General features: G+C 52.1%; 6 protein-coding genes across 6 annotated transcripts; 2 read left to right on the top strand and 4 right to left on the bottom strand.

The window, feature by feature from the left end:
• Positions 1–1112: 1112 nt before the first annotated feature.
• Positions 1113–1499, bottom strand: CH63R_04658 (3-alpha-(Or 20-beta)-hydroxysteroid dehydrogenase; the record flags this gene model as incomplete). Its single annotated transcript, XM_018299633.1, has 1 exon — positions 1113–1499. One exon carries the CDS (start codon positions 1497–1499, stop codon positions 1113–1115), a length of 387 nt encoding a protein of 128 aa, XP_018160879.1.
• A 1101-nt stretch (positions 1500–2600) lies between these two features.
• Positions 2601–3027, top strand: CH63R_04657 (3-alpha-(Or 20-beta)-hydroxysteroid dehydrogenase; the record flags this gene model as incomplete). The annotated part of the gene is made up of 2 exons (XM_018299632.1): positions 2601–2725; positions 2883–3027. 2 exons carry the CDS (start codon positions 2601–2603, stop codon positions 3025–3027), a joined length of 270 nt encoding a protein of 89 aa, XP_018160878.1.
• A 499-nt stretch (positions 3028–3526) lies between these two features.
• Positions 3527–4649, bottom strand: CH63R_04656 (Eukaryotic translation initiation factor 2 subunit alpha; the record flags this gene model as incomplete). Its single annotated transcript, XM_018299631.1, has 3 exons — positions 3527–4004; positions 4065–4435; positions 4563–4649. 3 exons carry the CDS (start codon positions 4647–4649, stop codon positions 3527–3529), a joined length of 936 nt encoding a protein of 311 aa, XP_018160877.1.
• A 572-nt stretch (positions 4650–5221) lies between these two features.
• On the top strand, positions 5222–6466 carry CH63R_04655 (WD repeat domain-containing protein; the record flags this gene model as incomplete). The annotated part of the gene is made up of 4 exons (XM_018299630.1): positions 5222–5231; positions 5261–5561; positions 5621–5703; positions 5757–6466. 4 exons carry the CDS (start codon positions 5222–5224, stop codon positions 6464–6466), a joined length of 1104 nt encoding a protein of 367 aa, XP_018160876.1.
• Positions 6467–7340: 874 nt separating this feature from the next.
• Positions 7341–8357, bottom strand: CH63R_04654 (uncharacterized protein; the record flags this gene model as incomplete). The annotated part of the gene is made up of 3 exons (XM_018299629.1): positions 7341–7346; positions 7376–7929; positions 7979–8357. 3 exons carry the CDS (start codon positions 8355–8357, stop codon positions 7341–7343), a joined length of 939 nt encoding a protein of 312 aa, XP_018160875.1.
• A 1227-nt stretch (positions 8358–9584) lies between these two features.
• Positions 9585–10934, bottom strand: CH63R_04653 (Aldo/keto reductase; the record flags this gene model as incomplete). Its single annotated transcript, XM_018299628.1, has 5 exons — positions 9585–10158; positions 10216–10340; positions 10392–10537; positions 10584–10750; positions 10810–10934. 5 exons carry the CDS (start codon positions 10932–10934, stop codon positions 9585–9587), a joined length of 1137 nt encoding a protein of 378 aa, XP_018160874.1.
• Positions 10935–11792: the final 858 nt, after the last annotated feature.

Below are 11792 nucleotides of genomic sequence, written 5' to 3'. Positions count from 1 at the left end.
TGTACATGGTCAGCTTGTCCACGCAAGATTTTTTGCTCTCTGGGACTGCCAAATCCCAGCTGGCCCTGGTCGGCCGGCAGCCGAATATGTCGAGACGTAAACGATCGAGTAGTAAACGACAATGCCTGCAAGGCTATAGACGACTTGACGAAATCGCTTTTCTGGGGAGAGTCTAAGGTGCAGGAAGAGGATGGAGAGCTTTGGCTGATGTTGAGAGCGTAGAAGATGGTCGCGCATATGGTGTACTGCGCCAAAGGGTCTCAGGTCAGTCGATAGGTTTCCCCATCAAGTCTAAAGGAATCGAATACCAGAGGGTTCCAGATATTGTAAGTCGACCATAGGATATCCCACATGTGGTATGAAACTCCGGTCTATATTTCTAAGATGTAGAAACATTAGCCACAGCCCTGCAGTTATTGATATACTCGGGAAATCCCACACTTGATGACGATGCCCGGCAAGGCCATTGAGAAGGCTAAAGCAACGACAACCATGACTATCTTTCGTAAGCTTCGAACATACTGATGTCTCTCAATAAGAAAAAATTATAGTCGTCAATATTGATGCTTTTCCGAACGATGTGGGATCTCGTAAACAAACGCAACGCCACTATTAGGGCAGCAATGGCTGTCGTCGTGATGGTGGTGACTAGCAGCGAGCCCCTCAAAGAGGGCGGGTTCACCTGCGTCCTAACATGACCCGGAGGCACTTGTGAGGTTCAAGTTATATCCATGTAGTTGGCCAAATGCTTCAAGCCCGTGAAATCATTTGAAAGGCGTTACATCCTCGAACTCAAGTGCCACTGCCAGAGGGGTACCACAGAGTGTTTAAACCCAGTTTCTAGAGGCAGCACTGCCAACACCTCCTTGCACCATCGCTGGTTCAGGTAGCAGGATGTCTCCGACCCAGCTAACCGGGACCAGCACAAACGATGAGGATGACCCGTTTCCCGGGAACGAGGAAGGGGAGTGCAGGTAGTATTATCAAGTTTGGTTGTACGACTTGCGCTTGGCCAGTCTCCTCATGTTCCCGATATATGTCACCGGTGCGGGATTTCTTTCTTACCAATCCCTCATCCACATAGCCATCTGTCAGCAGTGTGTAGCTCGATGTCATTTCGGAAGGTTTTTCTCCTTCGAATGGCTTTGAAAGGGGCTCCCAATGCCAAATGTTGTCGAGGTGTGGGACAGAAAAGACAGAGGAGGGGAGTAACCTGCAACGTTGACCGCGCCGTTGAGCTTGCCGAACCTCTCGACGGTAGTGTCGATCCACGCCTTCACGGTTTCAAACTTGCCGATGTCGACCACGTTGCTCATGATGCGGTCCCGGGCTTTGGGCATGTCCTTCTCGATGCCAGCGATTGCGGCGGCGAGGTTGTCGGCCGAGGTGGCGTAGATGGAGACCGTGGCGCCGCGGACGACGGGGTAGCGTGATAGGGCGAGACCGGTGTCGCCCCTAACGGCGATGGCATTGCCTTGGAAAGGGGATTGGCTTGCCATTGAATGTGCTAATCGCATGTGAATTTCCGGGTCAGGTAGGCCGAGAGAAACGGGGAACTGTTGGTTTAGGGTATTGGGTAAACGGAGAACAGATAAAAAAGTAAAGGGGGGAAGTTGAACAGTTGGTATGTTACTATGAGAGGTTGAGTCAGTGACAACGGCGTGAGCATTACTTGATGTGCATCGAGATCCTCGATGAGAGACTTGTCTGGGCTCATCAGGTCATCGGTCAATCATCTTGCGGATCTCGCCAGGAAGTTTCCCAGCTCTCTGGTGTCTGTCAGCCCGTCTCTCCATGTCATGCTCGTCAAGATGTTCGTTTCCTAGACTTTGCAAATGACCAAAGTCAAGGGGAGAATTCCTGCGACTGACTTTATAAGTCGACTTGTTGGTGAACCAACGACACCACTTACACGGGGACATGATGAACCCCCCTCTAAGTGGGCCTCGAAGGGGCGCTCTATTCCCCCTCGTGGATCGGTTCCTTGGGTAATTTACACAAACGTAAAGACTAGAAGGTCATCTTAATACAGATTCGAACCGGAGCTGGCGGATCTCCGCAGTTTCTTGCGAAGTATCATGCAGACGTATTAAACAAAGCCAACAATCACTTTGTACCCGAAGGCCCTGTGTGCTTTCACATGTATGAATATTTCCCGGGCATTCAACATAGTGCTCTTTCAATGTTCATCCCATGAAACCGGCAATTATTCATGCTTGACAAATTCAATGTAGTTGCAAGGAGCGGTGGCATACGGCTCGGCGTGCAACCTACCTGTCGTTTTTCTACGAACCCGGCTCCAACAAGTCTTCAGACCAACACAATCGGCCCATCTCACCAAGTGTCGAACAAACATGTGTACCGCTTTTGGTATAATGAACTGTGCAAACTGTGAAAGCTGGTTCGGCTTCCGTCTGGCGCCCTCTTCTTTCAAGCTTGTAGGGGAACAAATTGTGTCATACAAAGCTGACCCAAGACTAAATAAGCCTTGGAACAACACAAAATCTTCCCCATCACCGACCTGGTCTCGGAATACCTCAGCGACCTTCTCGCTGTCAACGTCGTGGGCACCTCCAACTGCCTTAAAGGAGATGCGCAACATGAAGGGCGGCGGCAGCATCGTCAACGTCGGCAGCATCACGAGTACTTACGCCTCGGCCGGGGTCGCCGCATATGTCGCCTGTAAGCGCGCGGGGCCGGGCATGGTTGCCGAACCGCGTCAATAGTATATGTCCTTGAGTCAAGCATTTTCTGTCTTGTCCCCCCTTCCAAAGGGATAAATACTGCACTAGACTCGGCGAAAAAAAAGACTCAATCACTTACGCGAAAAATGAATGTAGGGGCTGCATCGACACGGAGATGATGTCAAACCCATTTGAAAGTTCGGCGGGTCAGTTCGGGCTCAGCGCCGACACAGTGCCGTGTACAACCAAGCGCATTGCGGAGCCGTGGGAGATTGCCGCGTTGATTGCGTGTCCTCTTGGCGACGAGTCTGGAATTTGTTACCAAGGCGGCATGGTTTGTTGACGCTGGATGAGTCGAGGGGAACTACAGATCATAAGTATCACGACTGAAGGGTGAATTCTGTGTGTAAACGAGAAGGAATGCTTGTTTACTGAACAACCAGATTGAAAACAACACGCTCTAGCGACTTGGACACATGCGATTCGTTTTGATCGGGCCAGATAGCTAATATAGACACCATCAACATGGCTATATTTCTTCCTGTAGCATAGCTGCTGTGTCTGTTTGTCGTCGTCTTGAAAGAACACTTGTTTCTCAACATCCGTGTCCTCGTGGTGTATATCGACATGACTTAGCAGCGCAATGATTCCTGCTTGCTGAGTAGTCTTTGTATTAGCAGCATCCACCCAGTTCTCACTCACTACCATCCGAGGGAACAGTTTGAAATGGTTGAATTCTTCTTTTGGTCGTCTCATTAGAACCGCTCGGGGTTCCAAGCCTGCCGATACGCTCATTCTACCAGCCGCCCCTTTTTTGTTTTGATGATGACTCCAGATAAAATTTAGACCTCCGGGTTGTCGTCGCTCTCGCTGACACTCTCGTCACCGCTGACCTCGGCGTTCTCGCGCTCCCTCTTCTCCATAAGGGCCTGCAGCTCGGCGTCATCGCTCTCCGTGACGGCCTTGGGCTCCATCTTGACGACGAGCGAGCCGCCGGCGGCCTCGATACTGGTCCGAATCTCGACAATGGCCTCCTCGAGTCTGGCGATACCCAGCTGCTTGTCCAAGCACGTGCTGGTCAGGACGTACAATGGGGGGGACACGAGCCTGACCTTAACCTGGGTCTGGTCGTCGTTGCGCGACTCGGCGGTGCGCAGGGCGGCCTTGACAGCGTCGATGCCCTCATACCCAAAGCAGGTCACCTCGACGTCGGCACGGACCTTGGTGGGCTGGGGAGTAAGACGCTTCGCGATATATGACTTCAACTCCTCCGAGACGGCCTCGCTGGGGAAGGTGGCGTCGTTCCAGACCTCAGCGTTCCTGTCCAATGCATGAGTATTTCTTTATCCGTTTCCAATGTTCCTTATGATCCCAACTCACGTGATAGACAGCTTGAAGGCGTCGATCGCATGGCCGTACTTCTTGTTGAGAGGCCATGCGATGGTCTCGTACAGCTGCTCGATAGGGGTGAGGGTCTTCTCGGCGACGTGGCGCATGATGGAGTGGACCATCTTGCCCTTGTTGTACCGCTCCTCGCACTTGATGATATCCTCCGGCGACACACGGCGCTTGCTGAGATCGATATAACCCTTCTCCTTGTCGACACGGAGCACGACGACGACCTCGTTGCGGCCCACTCGGATAAGCTTCTGGATACTTCTGATACGACGTCTCGACAGCTCGGAAAGCAGGATCATGCCGTCAATGTTGTCGTACTCGAGCAGCTTGACGTACGCGCCCATCTCGGCGATCTGTATCACCTGTCAGACCAGGATGTTCCCTCTCTCCCACCCCTTTTCCCCCAACTTGCCCACGGCGACCGGGTGGATTTGGGTCGGTTCGGCTCGCCCGTGTGCGTTGGGCCGGCGGGGCACAAACCTGCTTGACGTTGACCATGACGAACTCATCGATCTCAGGATACTTGTTTTCGAAGTATCGAAAGTGGCTGTAGTTCGGTTCCGCCATCTTCGCTGCTGGTTCTCGAAGTCGTCGAGTACGGAGGTGGTTGTGGTGGCGGTTGGGTGATGTAAAGGTCGAGGTGTGGAGGGGCGGGGTGCGAAAGAAGGCGCGCGGGCTTTTTACACGTTCCTCCTAGTCGTCTTCTGGGCAGCTAGTTTCCTCTGTGCTCTGTAAAGATTCCACCTGCTCGTTGGGTCGGTATCGCTGAGGTCGGATCGGTTGTTCCGAGGAGGAATGTGACGTCGAAAAGGCGAAGAAGAGGAGGCCTTGAGGGTGAGCAGCGTTGCGTTGGTGATTGGGCGATCGAGTCACAATTTTGCTACTGCGGTTCACAAATCGCAGAAATCCGAACAATGGTGGGGGGTGCTTAGAGGCGGTACTCCGCGGCAGAACTTATGCTGATTCGACCGATAAGCTATGCTTCGCTTATCACCACGTGAGCACCCCTCCAACCAAATTGTGCATTGTAAACAGACCCAGAAGCTAGTATCCTGGGCAAGCTATTGGTACCTACCTACTTACCTACCTAGGGAAGAACAGAGCCACGAGCTTCAAAACATCACCATTGTAAACGAAACATGGCACCTGGTAAGTCCATTTTTTGGAGGTATTGCCAGCTTTTGTACTGCTCGGCAACCCACTTCCGAATGCTAATGGCTTCGAAGCATCCCAATTCGAGCTGGCGCAACCGCCCAGCGACGCCATCTCCTCGCTGGCGTACGCACCCGATTCTCCCACGAGACTCCTGGTGTCATGCTGGGACAAGAAGATTTACCTCTACGACACACATAGTGGAGATGAGGATGCTCCGGGAACCCTCCTCCAGACGATCGAGTTCCGCGCCCCCGTGCTCGATGTGACTTTCGGCGCGACAGACAATGAAGCCTACACGGCTTGCTTGGACCACTGCGTATACAGGTAAGGCAACTCCCCGGTGCCGTCAATGCTGCGCGACGAGGCTAAGCAACTGGGCACAGGGTCGATCTGGAATCAGGAGAGAAGCAAGTAGTAGCTCAACACACCGCTCCCGCGCGTTGCGTAGTGTACAGCACAGAGCATTGTATGTCACCTTCGATCCCAATCCATCATTGCTACATCTGACCAAGCTGGCAGCCCTCCTCATCTCCGCCTCTTGGGACCAAACCCTTCAAATCCATAACGCAAAGTCGCCATCCGACGACAATATCACCGTCCATCTGCCCGGGAAGCCACACGCCCTGGCCGTCAGCCCCTCGAAGGTTGTCGTTGCCATGACCGCCCGCCTCGTTAACATCTACGACCTGAGCCAGATCCCCTCCCTCTTCTCCACGCCAGGGCCCCACGACATCAAACCCTGGCAGCAGCGCGAGTCTTCTCTCAAGTTCCTCACCCGCGCTGTTTCTTGCATGCCCAACGATGCTGGCTACGCCACCAGCAGCATCGAGGGCCGTGTTGCCGTTGAGTGGTTCGAGGACTCGGCCGAGTCCCAGGCCCGCAAATATGCCTTCAAGTGCCATCGCCAAGCCGCCCCGGACGGCGAGGGCGACATCGTCTACCCGGTCAATGCCATGGCTTTCCACCCTGTCTACGGCACGTTCGCTTCAGGCGGCGGTGACGGAACTGTTGCCCTCTGGGACGCCGAAGCCAAGCGTAGGATGAAGCAGTACCAGAAGTTCCCGGACAGCGTTGCGGCTCTGGCTTTCTCCAAAGATGGCAAATACCTTGCCATTGGTGTCTGCCCAGGTTTCGAGACCGGTATGGAGGACTACAGTGCCGAAGGCAAGGCAAGCGTTTTCATCCGCGAACTTGGCGAAACGGAGGCCAAGGGCAAGGGCGCGAAATGAATTGATTACCCACACACTTGGGAAGCCATGATGGGAACTCTGAAAATATGCGGGCGCATGGCGTTTGAGGTGGGTTCCATACACAAGCAATTCGATTTGACGGACCAGGAGTGTTACGGAAAAGCCTAGTATGTATTATATCAGATGATACTCTTGTACTGAGTGAGAAGCTAGCTGTCGATATCCGTCGCAGTCTTCATCAAGCGAATTCTCCCATTATCCGGGTCTTTACCACGAGGGCGCCAAACTTACAACCTCTGATCGACATTCATGCCCCTTTCTTCCCCACACATACCACTTGACGAACCCTAAAACGTTGTCTCGACATGCGACAACTATCTACGCGGGCAAGTTGCACCCATTCTCTCCACACTTCCGAAACATTGGAAGAGCCCCTGCTGGCCTTGGCCTCAGCTCTTCCAATGCTCCAACTCTAGTGATCGATCCTCCGTCTTGTCCCTGTAACGACGCGGTCAATGAGCCCGAGGCCATTTGTGATTCGCCATAGATGTACATTCCTACAACATTCGTAGAGCTAGAGTGGCTTTCGCGGACATGGCTATTGTTTCTTTCCAGTGTGGCTTGGTTGCTGGCTGTGCTTCGTCGCGCGACAGTGCTGCCAAAGTCCGTAAAGTCTGTACTGTCTTCGGGCCAGGCCGGCGCATCGTTGCTGATACTCCCTCTGCTGTCGTTGAGTCGGCCCGTCTCCGAATATCCTGGCGACGTGCTCGAGGCCCAAAGTGAAAACTTACTATAAGGGTATGTCTGGAAGGCCTCTGAATCTGCCGTCTCCTGTCTGGAGGAGCTCCTCCAAAGCAGACCATTTCCACAACCTGTATCTTCAGCAAGCATTAAAGAATCTGTGTACGAACCACTAAAACTGTATCTAGGACTTCTAAACTGGCGTACGCTGTCGTGGGTTCGCAAAGAGGGCAGGACAAGAGGCTCCCGAACGTCGTTATCCGTCGTGCTCTTTTCAATGGAAGGGAGGATGTGGTGGTATGATTGTCCTGCACAATCTGAAGCTATTGGAGCGTTGTGTGGCACATTGAATCCTTCTGGTTGTTCCTGTTTCTTGCTGTCCGGGTCCAGATCAGGGTCTATAATGAAGCTTTCGCGAACTCCCGTTCTCTTTTTGATTTTGCGGGTAATGGCGGGTTTTGGGCCAAACGAGACGGAAAGAGGGCCAATCCCTGGTGGAGGAGGTGATCTTCTTCGTCGCTTGACGCTGTGCTGGCTGCCAGAGAGAAAGGTCTCGTCCTTGGCAAAACCATCCCTGATGTTCTTTCGAAGAGAAAGGTTCCGAGTGGCTGGGATCGCCAAGGCTTTGTAGTTCTCGAGCTTCATCTTTTCAACTCGCGTTGTGGAGGGTCTTCCGCGCTGTCTTTCGATGGGACTCAGTACTTGGGGAGAAAATAGCGAGCGGTGCATGCCGAATTTCCTGTCTTCGGGAATATCCCACGCTAACAAGGTCGTCAGAACTGCTCAAATATGTAGACGCATCCTGCTCACCTTCGTTCCGGTCGAATCGGCTGTTTGATTGAGATTCGGGCGTAATATCGGAGTGAGAATTGGATGGGAGAGTGCCACTTTCCCGTTGAGATGATGCATTGCTCAACGTCGGCCCTTTGGCTACGGTCACCAGAAGGGAGGAATGTCCTGGTGATTCGACTTCGCGTGGTGGTAAATAGGGAATCGGAGAGGGCTCTTCCAACTTCACAGATATTGCGGCATATACTGCTGGATTTGCTTCATTGGGAGTGTTTGAAGATCCTCTTTTGTCTGGATGCCGCCTTTCAGCCGTGATCACTCCCCTGTAGTTGACCTCGTGTACCGCGGTGGCCGTCGGGATGGAAGGCAGTTGCTGCTGCCCATAGGTCCCACAGGTCATGTCAAAACTTTCCGGGGCTGAGGGAGAAAAGCCATGGTTTCGAACTCTAGTCTAGCGGTCAGACAATCCCGGCGCCAAGAGTGCCAGACTCACAGCGGCACTTGCGAGCAAGAACGTGTTGGTTCGGTTTTGTCATGATTGGGATCTTCCGTACCAAGCTCATTCGGCTTATTGGCATTATCCATAACCGACATCGACCGAGGTATCGATATATCGATGGATCTATGCCAGTGCCTTTTCGAGCATGTTCCGATAGTCTCCGTCCTCTGTTTGTGGAACTCGGGTGACATTGTTCCCGAGCCGGACTTGTGGGTTTTTGTGAGTTGTAGTGTTCGATGTTTGTCCTCCGTCATAGATGCTCTTGCAACGAGATGCTAGTTAGCAGGGCGACATCAGAATGCCTGAAACAAAGACCATTAGAGTCAGTGATTCAATGAGAGAGTAATTCGTTCTCTTGGAATGGCTAAAAACGAGTGAACTTTTGGGAGGACAGACGAGCCGCCTAAGATGCCCGGTATGTTTGGGGAAGGAAGCAACTGCTGGGGGTCAATTGTTGGCAGCCACACATCTTCTCGTAGCTTCCCTATCCTACCAGGGTCATCTGAACCGCTCACATTTACAGCATGTGAACAATATCCCATTACGCCTTCTAGATCACGAGTCAGGCTGTGCTATTAGGATTCATTTCAGTATTGAAGTATGGCTAGGTGGATGACACATCCTCTGAGCGTTCAGACTAGCCTACTCGATAGCAATAATTGAAATTACATTTTTGTACTTTCAGGTAGACCCTTTTCTATCAAGTCTTTCTCATTGCCACACCTCAGCAAGTAGACACCAGTCAAGGCCCATGTGGGACCTCAAAGTTACAAAGATCTTGGTGCTATAAGCCGCAGGAAGCCACCGATGGCAGTCGGCCGTGCGACTTATTGGAACAAAGCAGCCAGCATGATGGGATGTAGATCAGTTCGTGTGGTGACCGGCCTTGCTAAAGTTTTGCACATGTGCCGCTGAAAAAAGCGTCTCATCTCCATCGACAACGCTACCCCTTCACAGCTTCGACAGGTGCCATGCATCAGGGACAAATAAACCATAACGATTCAGAGTGAGATTACAATATTAAACTAAGCAGCATCGATGAAAAGAGGGCTCCACAAGCCTGTCCAGCGACAAGGCTTAAAAGTCCGTAGGCCGCCACCTTTTCCGCTGAGTCCTTACTCGCCAGTTCTACTGTCCCCCCTCTCTGGGTGCGATTGCCTTGGGCTCGGGAACGTAGTCGAAGGTTCCTCCCATGTTCAACAACCACACTTCACCGGGATTCGACGGCACCTTGTCTCCCCACAAGAAGTTGTGGGGGAAGCCCATGTCGAACGGAACGGCCCCTTCGATCTCCTTGATATCCTCATCGGTCAGATTCAAGGCAAGTGCCTCGATATTCTGCTTCAGGTGATTGAGAGTGCGACCGCCAACTATGGGAAAGACGTACGGTGCCTTTTGCATGACGTACGCCAGAGCAACACTAGTAATGATGGTGTTCTTGTTGTTGGCAATCTTCTCCAACACCTGACTGATCTTGATCTGTGCTTCACTTGCTTGGACTTTGCGGCCCTCTTGAGAATTACGTTGCTCCTCCGTCTTGAAGGCCCCGCCCCCAAGAGAACCCCAGGGTGCCAAGCCCATACCCTCGGACTTGGTCATCGGGATAATCTCTCGTTCGAAGTCTCGCGAAGCAGCAGACCACCGGCCTTGATAGACCGAGAATTGGCGAAGTCCATGGTTTCTGGCGTACTCGTTTGCTTTGCTACTTGCTAGTCAGAAACCGACCAGCCAGATAGTTCATCTCAACGCGCGTGCGTACCTGACAATCCACGCTGGAGTGTCACTGATCCCAAGATACAGAACTTTGCCGGCAATGACGAGATTGTTCAAAGACTGCATCATTTCCGGAATGGACGTGGAGTAGTCCCACCAGTGCACGTAAAGCTAGCCTTCATTAGCGACGTCACTTGCCTAAGACGATGTAAAGTTGCCCACCAGGTCAATGTAATTCGTCTGCAACTTGCGCAGGCTGGCCTCGACAGAGACATGCAAGCTTTTGGATCCGTTGCCGGTGAAATTGGCCATGATGTTGGGTGCGTTGGGACCAGCCTGGAAGTTGGTGGTATACTTGGTCGCGATAACTACATGGAGTCAGAGAAATTGGGTTGGGGCGATAGCAACACTAACCCATCTGGTCGCGAACACCTCTCTTCTTCATCCATTCGCCGATCCAGGCTTCGGACTCTTCAAATTGATAGTTGTTGGCGGTATCGATGAAGTTGCCACCCTGCTCATAGAAGAAATCGAGAATCTCTCCAACGGTCTTCTGATCGCATGTTCCCATGTACCCCTTCCTGACGCATGCGTTAGCAGAGAAAGCGAAAGACGTAATCTCTCGCCAGAGGCAGCTCACCAGGCATCGCCGAAGTTCATGGCACCCAGGCACAATGGGCTTACTCGGACAGAGGCTGTAGGGGAAAGAATGCGGTAACGAGCTAGAGGGCTCTTGGGGGGAGCCGCCATAGGTAGGGCCGACATGCTGATAACAAGGGATGTGCTGTTCTAAGAAGAACTCTTTTTTCAAGGATCGGGTGTACAGGTTGGATTGAGCGAGCGTAATTTGATTGACGAACAAATTTGGAGGTGAAGGTGACTTCAGGTTGTGCGGAAGTGTCAAGGCGGAAGGCAAAGTGCAACTGATATCGGCCACTCCTTCCTTCTCCACTAGATGAATTCCGGATTAGGCCAGGCACGATGAGGACGACAGGCGTCGCCTCCATTGGCAGTAAAGTCCGCATGTCTGTTTTCTGATGACATCATACTTACAGTTATCAGTCATCGAGTTTCACCAGCTCTAAACCCTCCTGGGTATATGTACATCAAGAATTGGCCCCAGGACCAGCCTTTTGAGTATGTGATGATCCAGCCCATGCCACGCATCGAGACACCGATGGACTTAAACTAATCGCCAGGCTTAACCCCGAGTAAGACCGTTGCCATTCGCGGGGTACAACAACAGGGTGGTCAAACTTCTAGCCATGTTGCCATATCTAGTAAATCAACCGAATCTTGCCTGGCTGGGCTGGGTGATAGGCATGCAGAGTAATCATTCGAATATGGTCATTGAGTTAATCAAGCCATTTCGCAAATTAAAACCAACATTAGCCATAGTACTTGTTGACGGAGAATGAAAACAAAAAAACCAGACAATGCAACGAGGGCACATAATCTCACTCGATGTGATGGTGAAACTGTGATAGAACTATTTATTGCCCAACAGAGCGAAGCCATTTGCAGATATCGCATCAGTGATGAGTAAGCTGTTGTTCGCCCACGCGAGTGTGGAGAATTAATTGTTGAATTGATGACTCATCACCGAAACGGAGCGGGTCATAC

Source organism: Colletotrichum higginsianum, chromosome 3 (genome assembly GCF_001672515.1).
Source record: "Colletotrichum higginsianum IMI 349063 chromosome 3, whole genome shotgun sequence".
NCBI lineage: Eukaryota > Fungi > Ascomycota > Sordariomycetes > Glomerellales > Glomerellaceae > Colletotrichum > Colletotrichum higginsianum.
The sequence above is the reverse complement of the archived record's forward strand: the minus strand, read 5'-3'. Positions and strand labels throughout refer to the sequence as shown.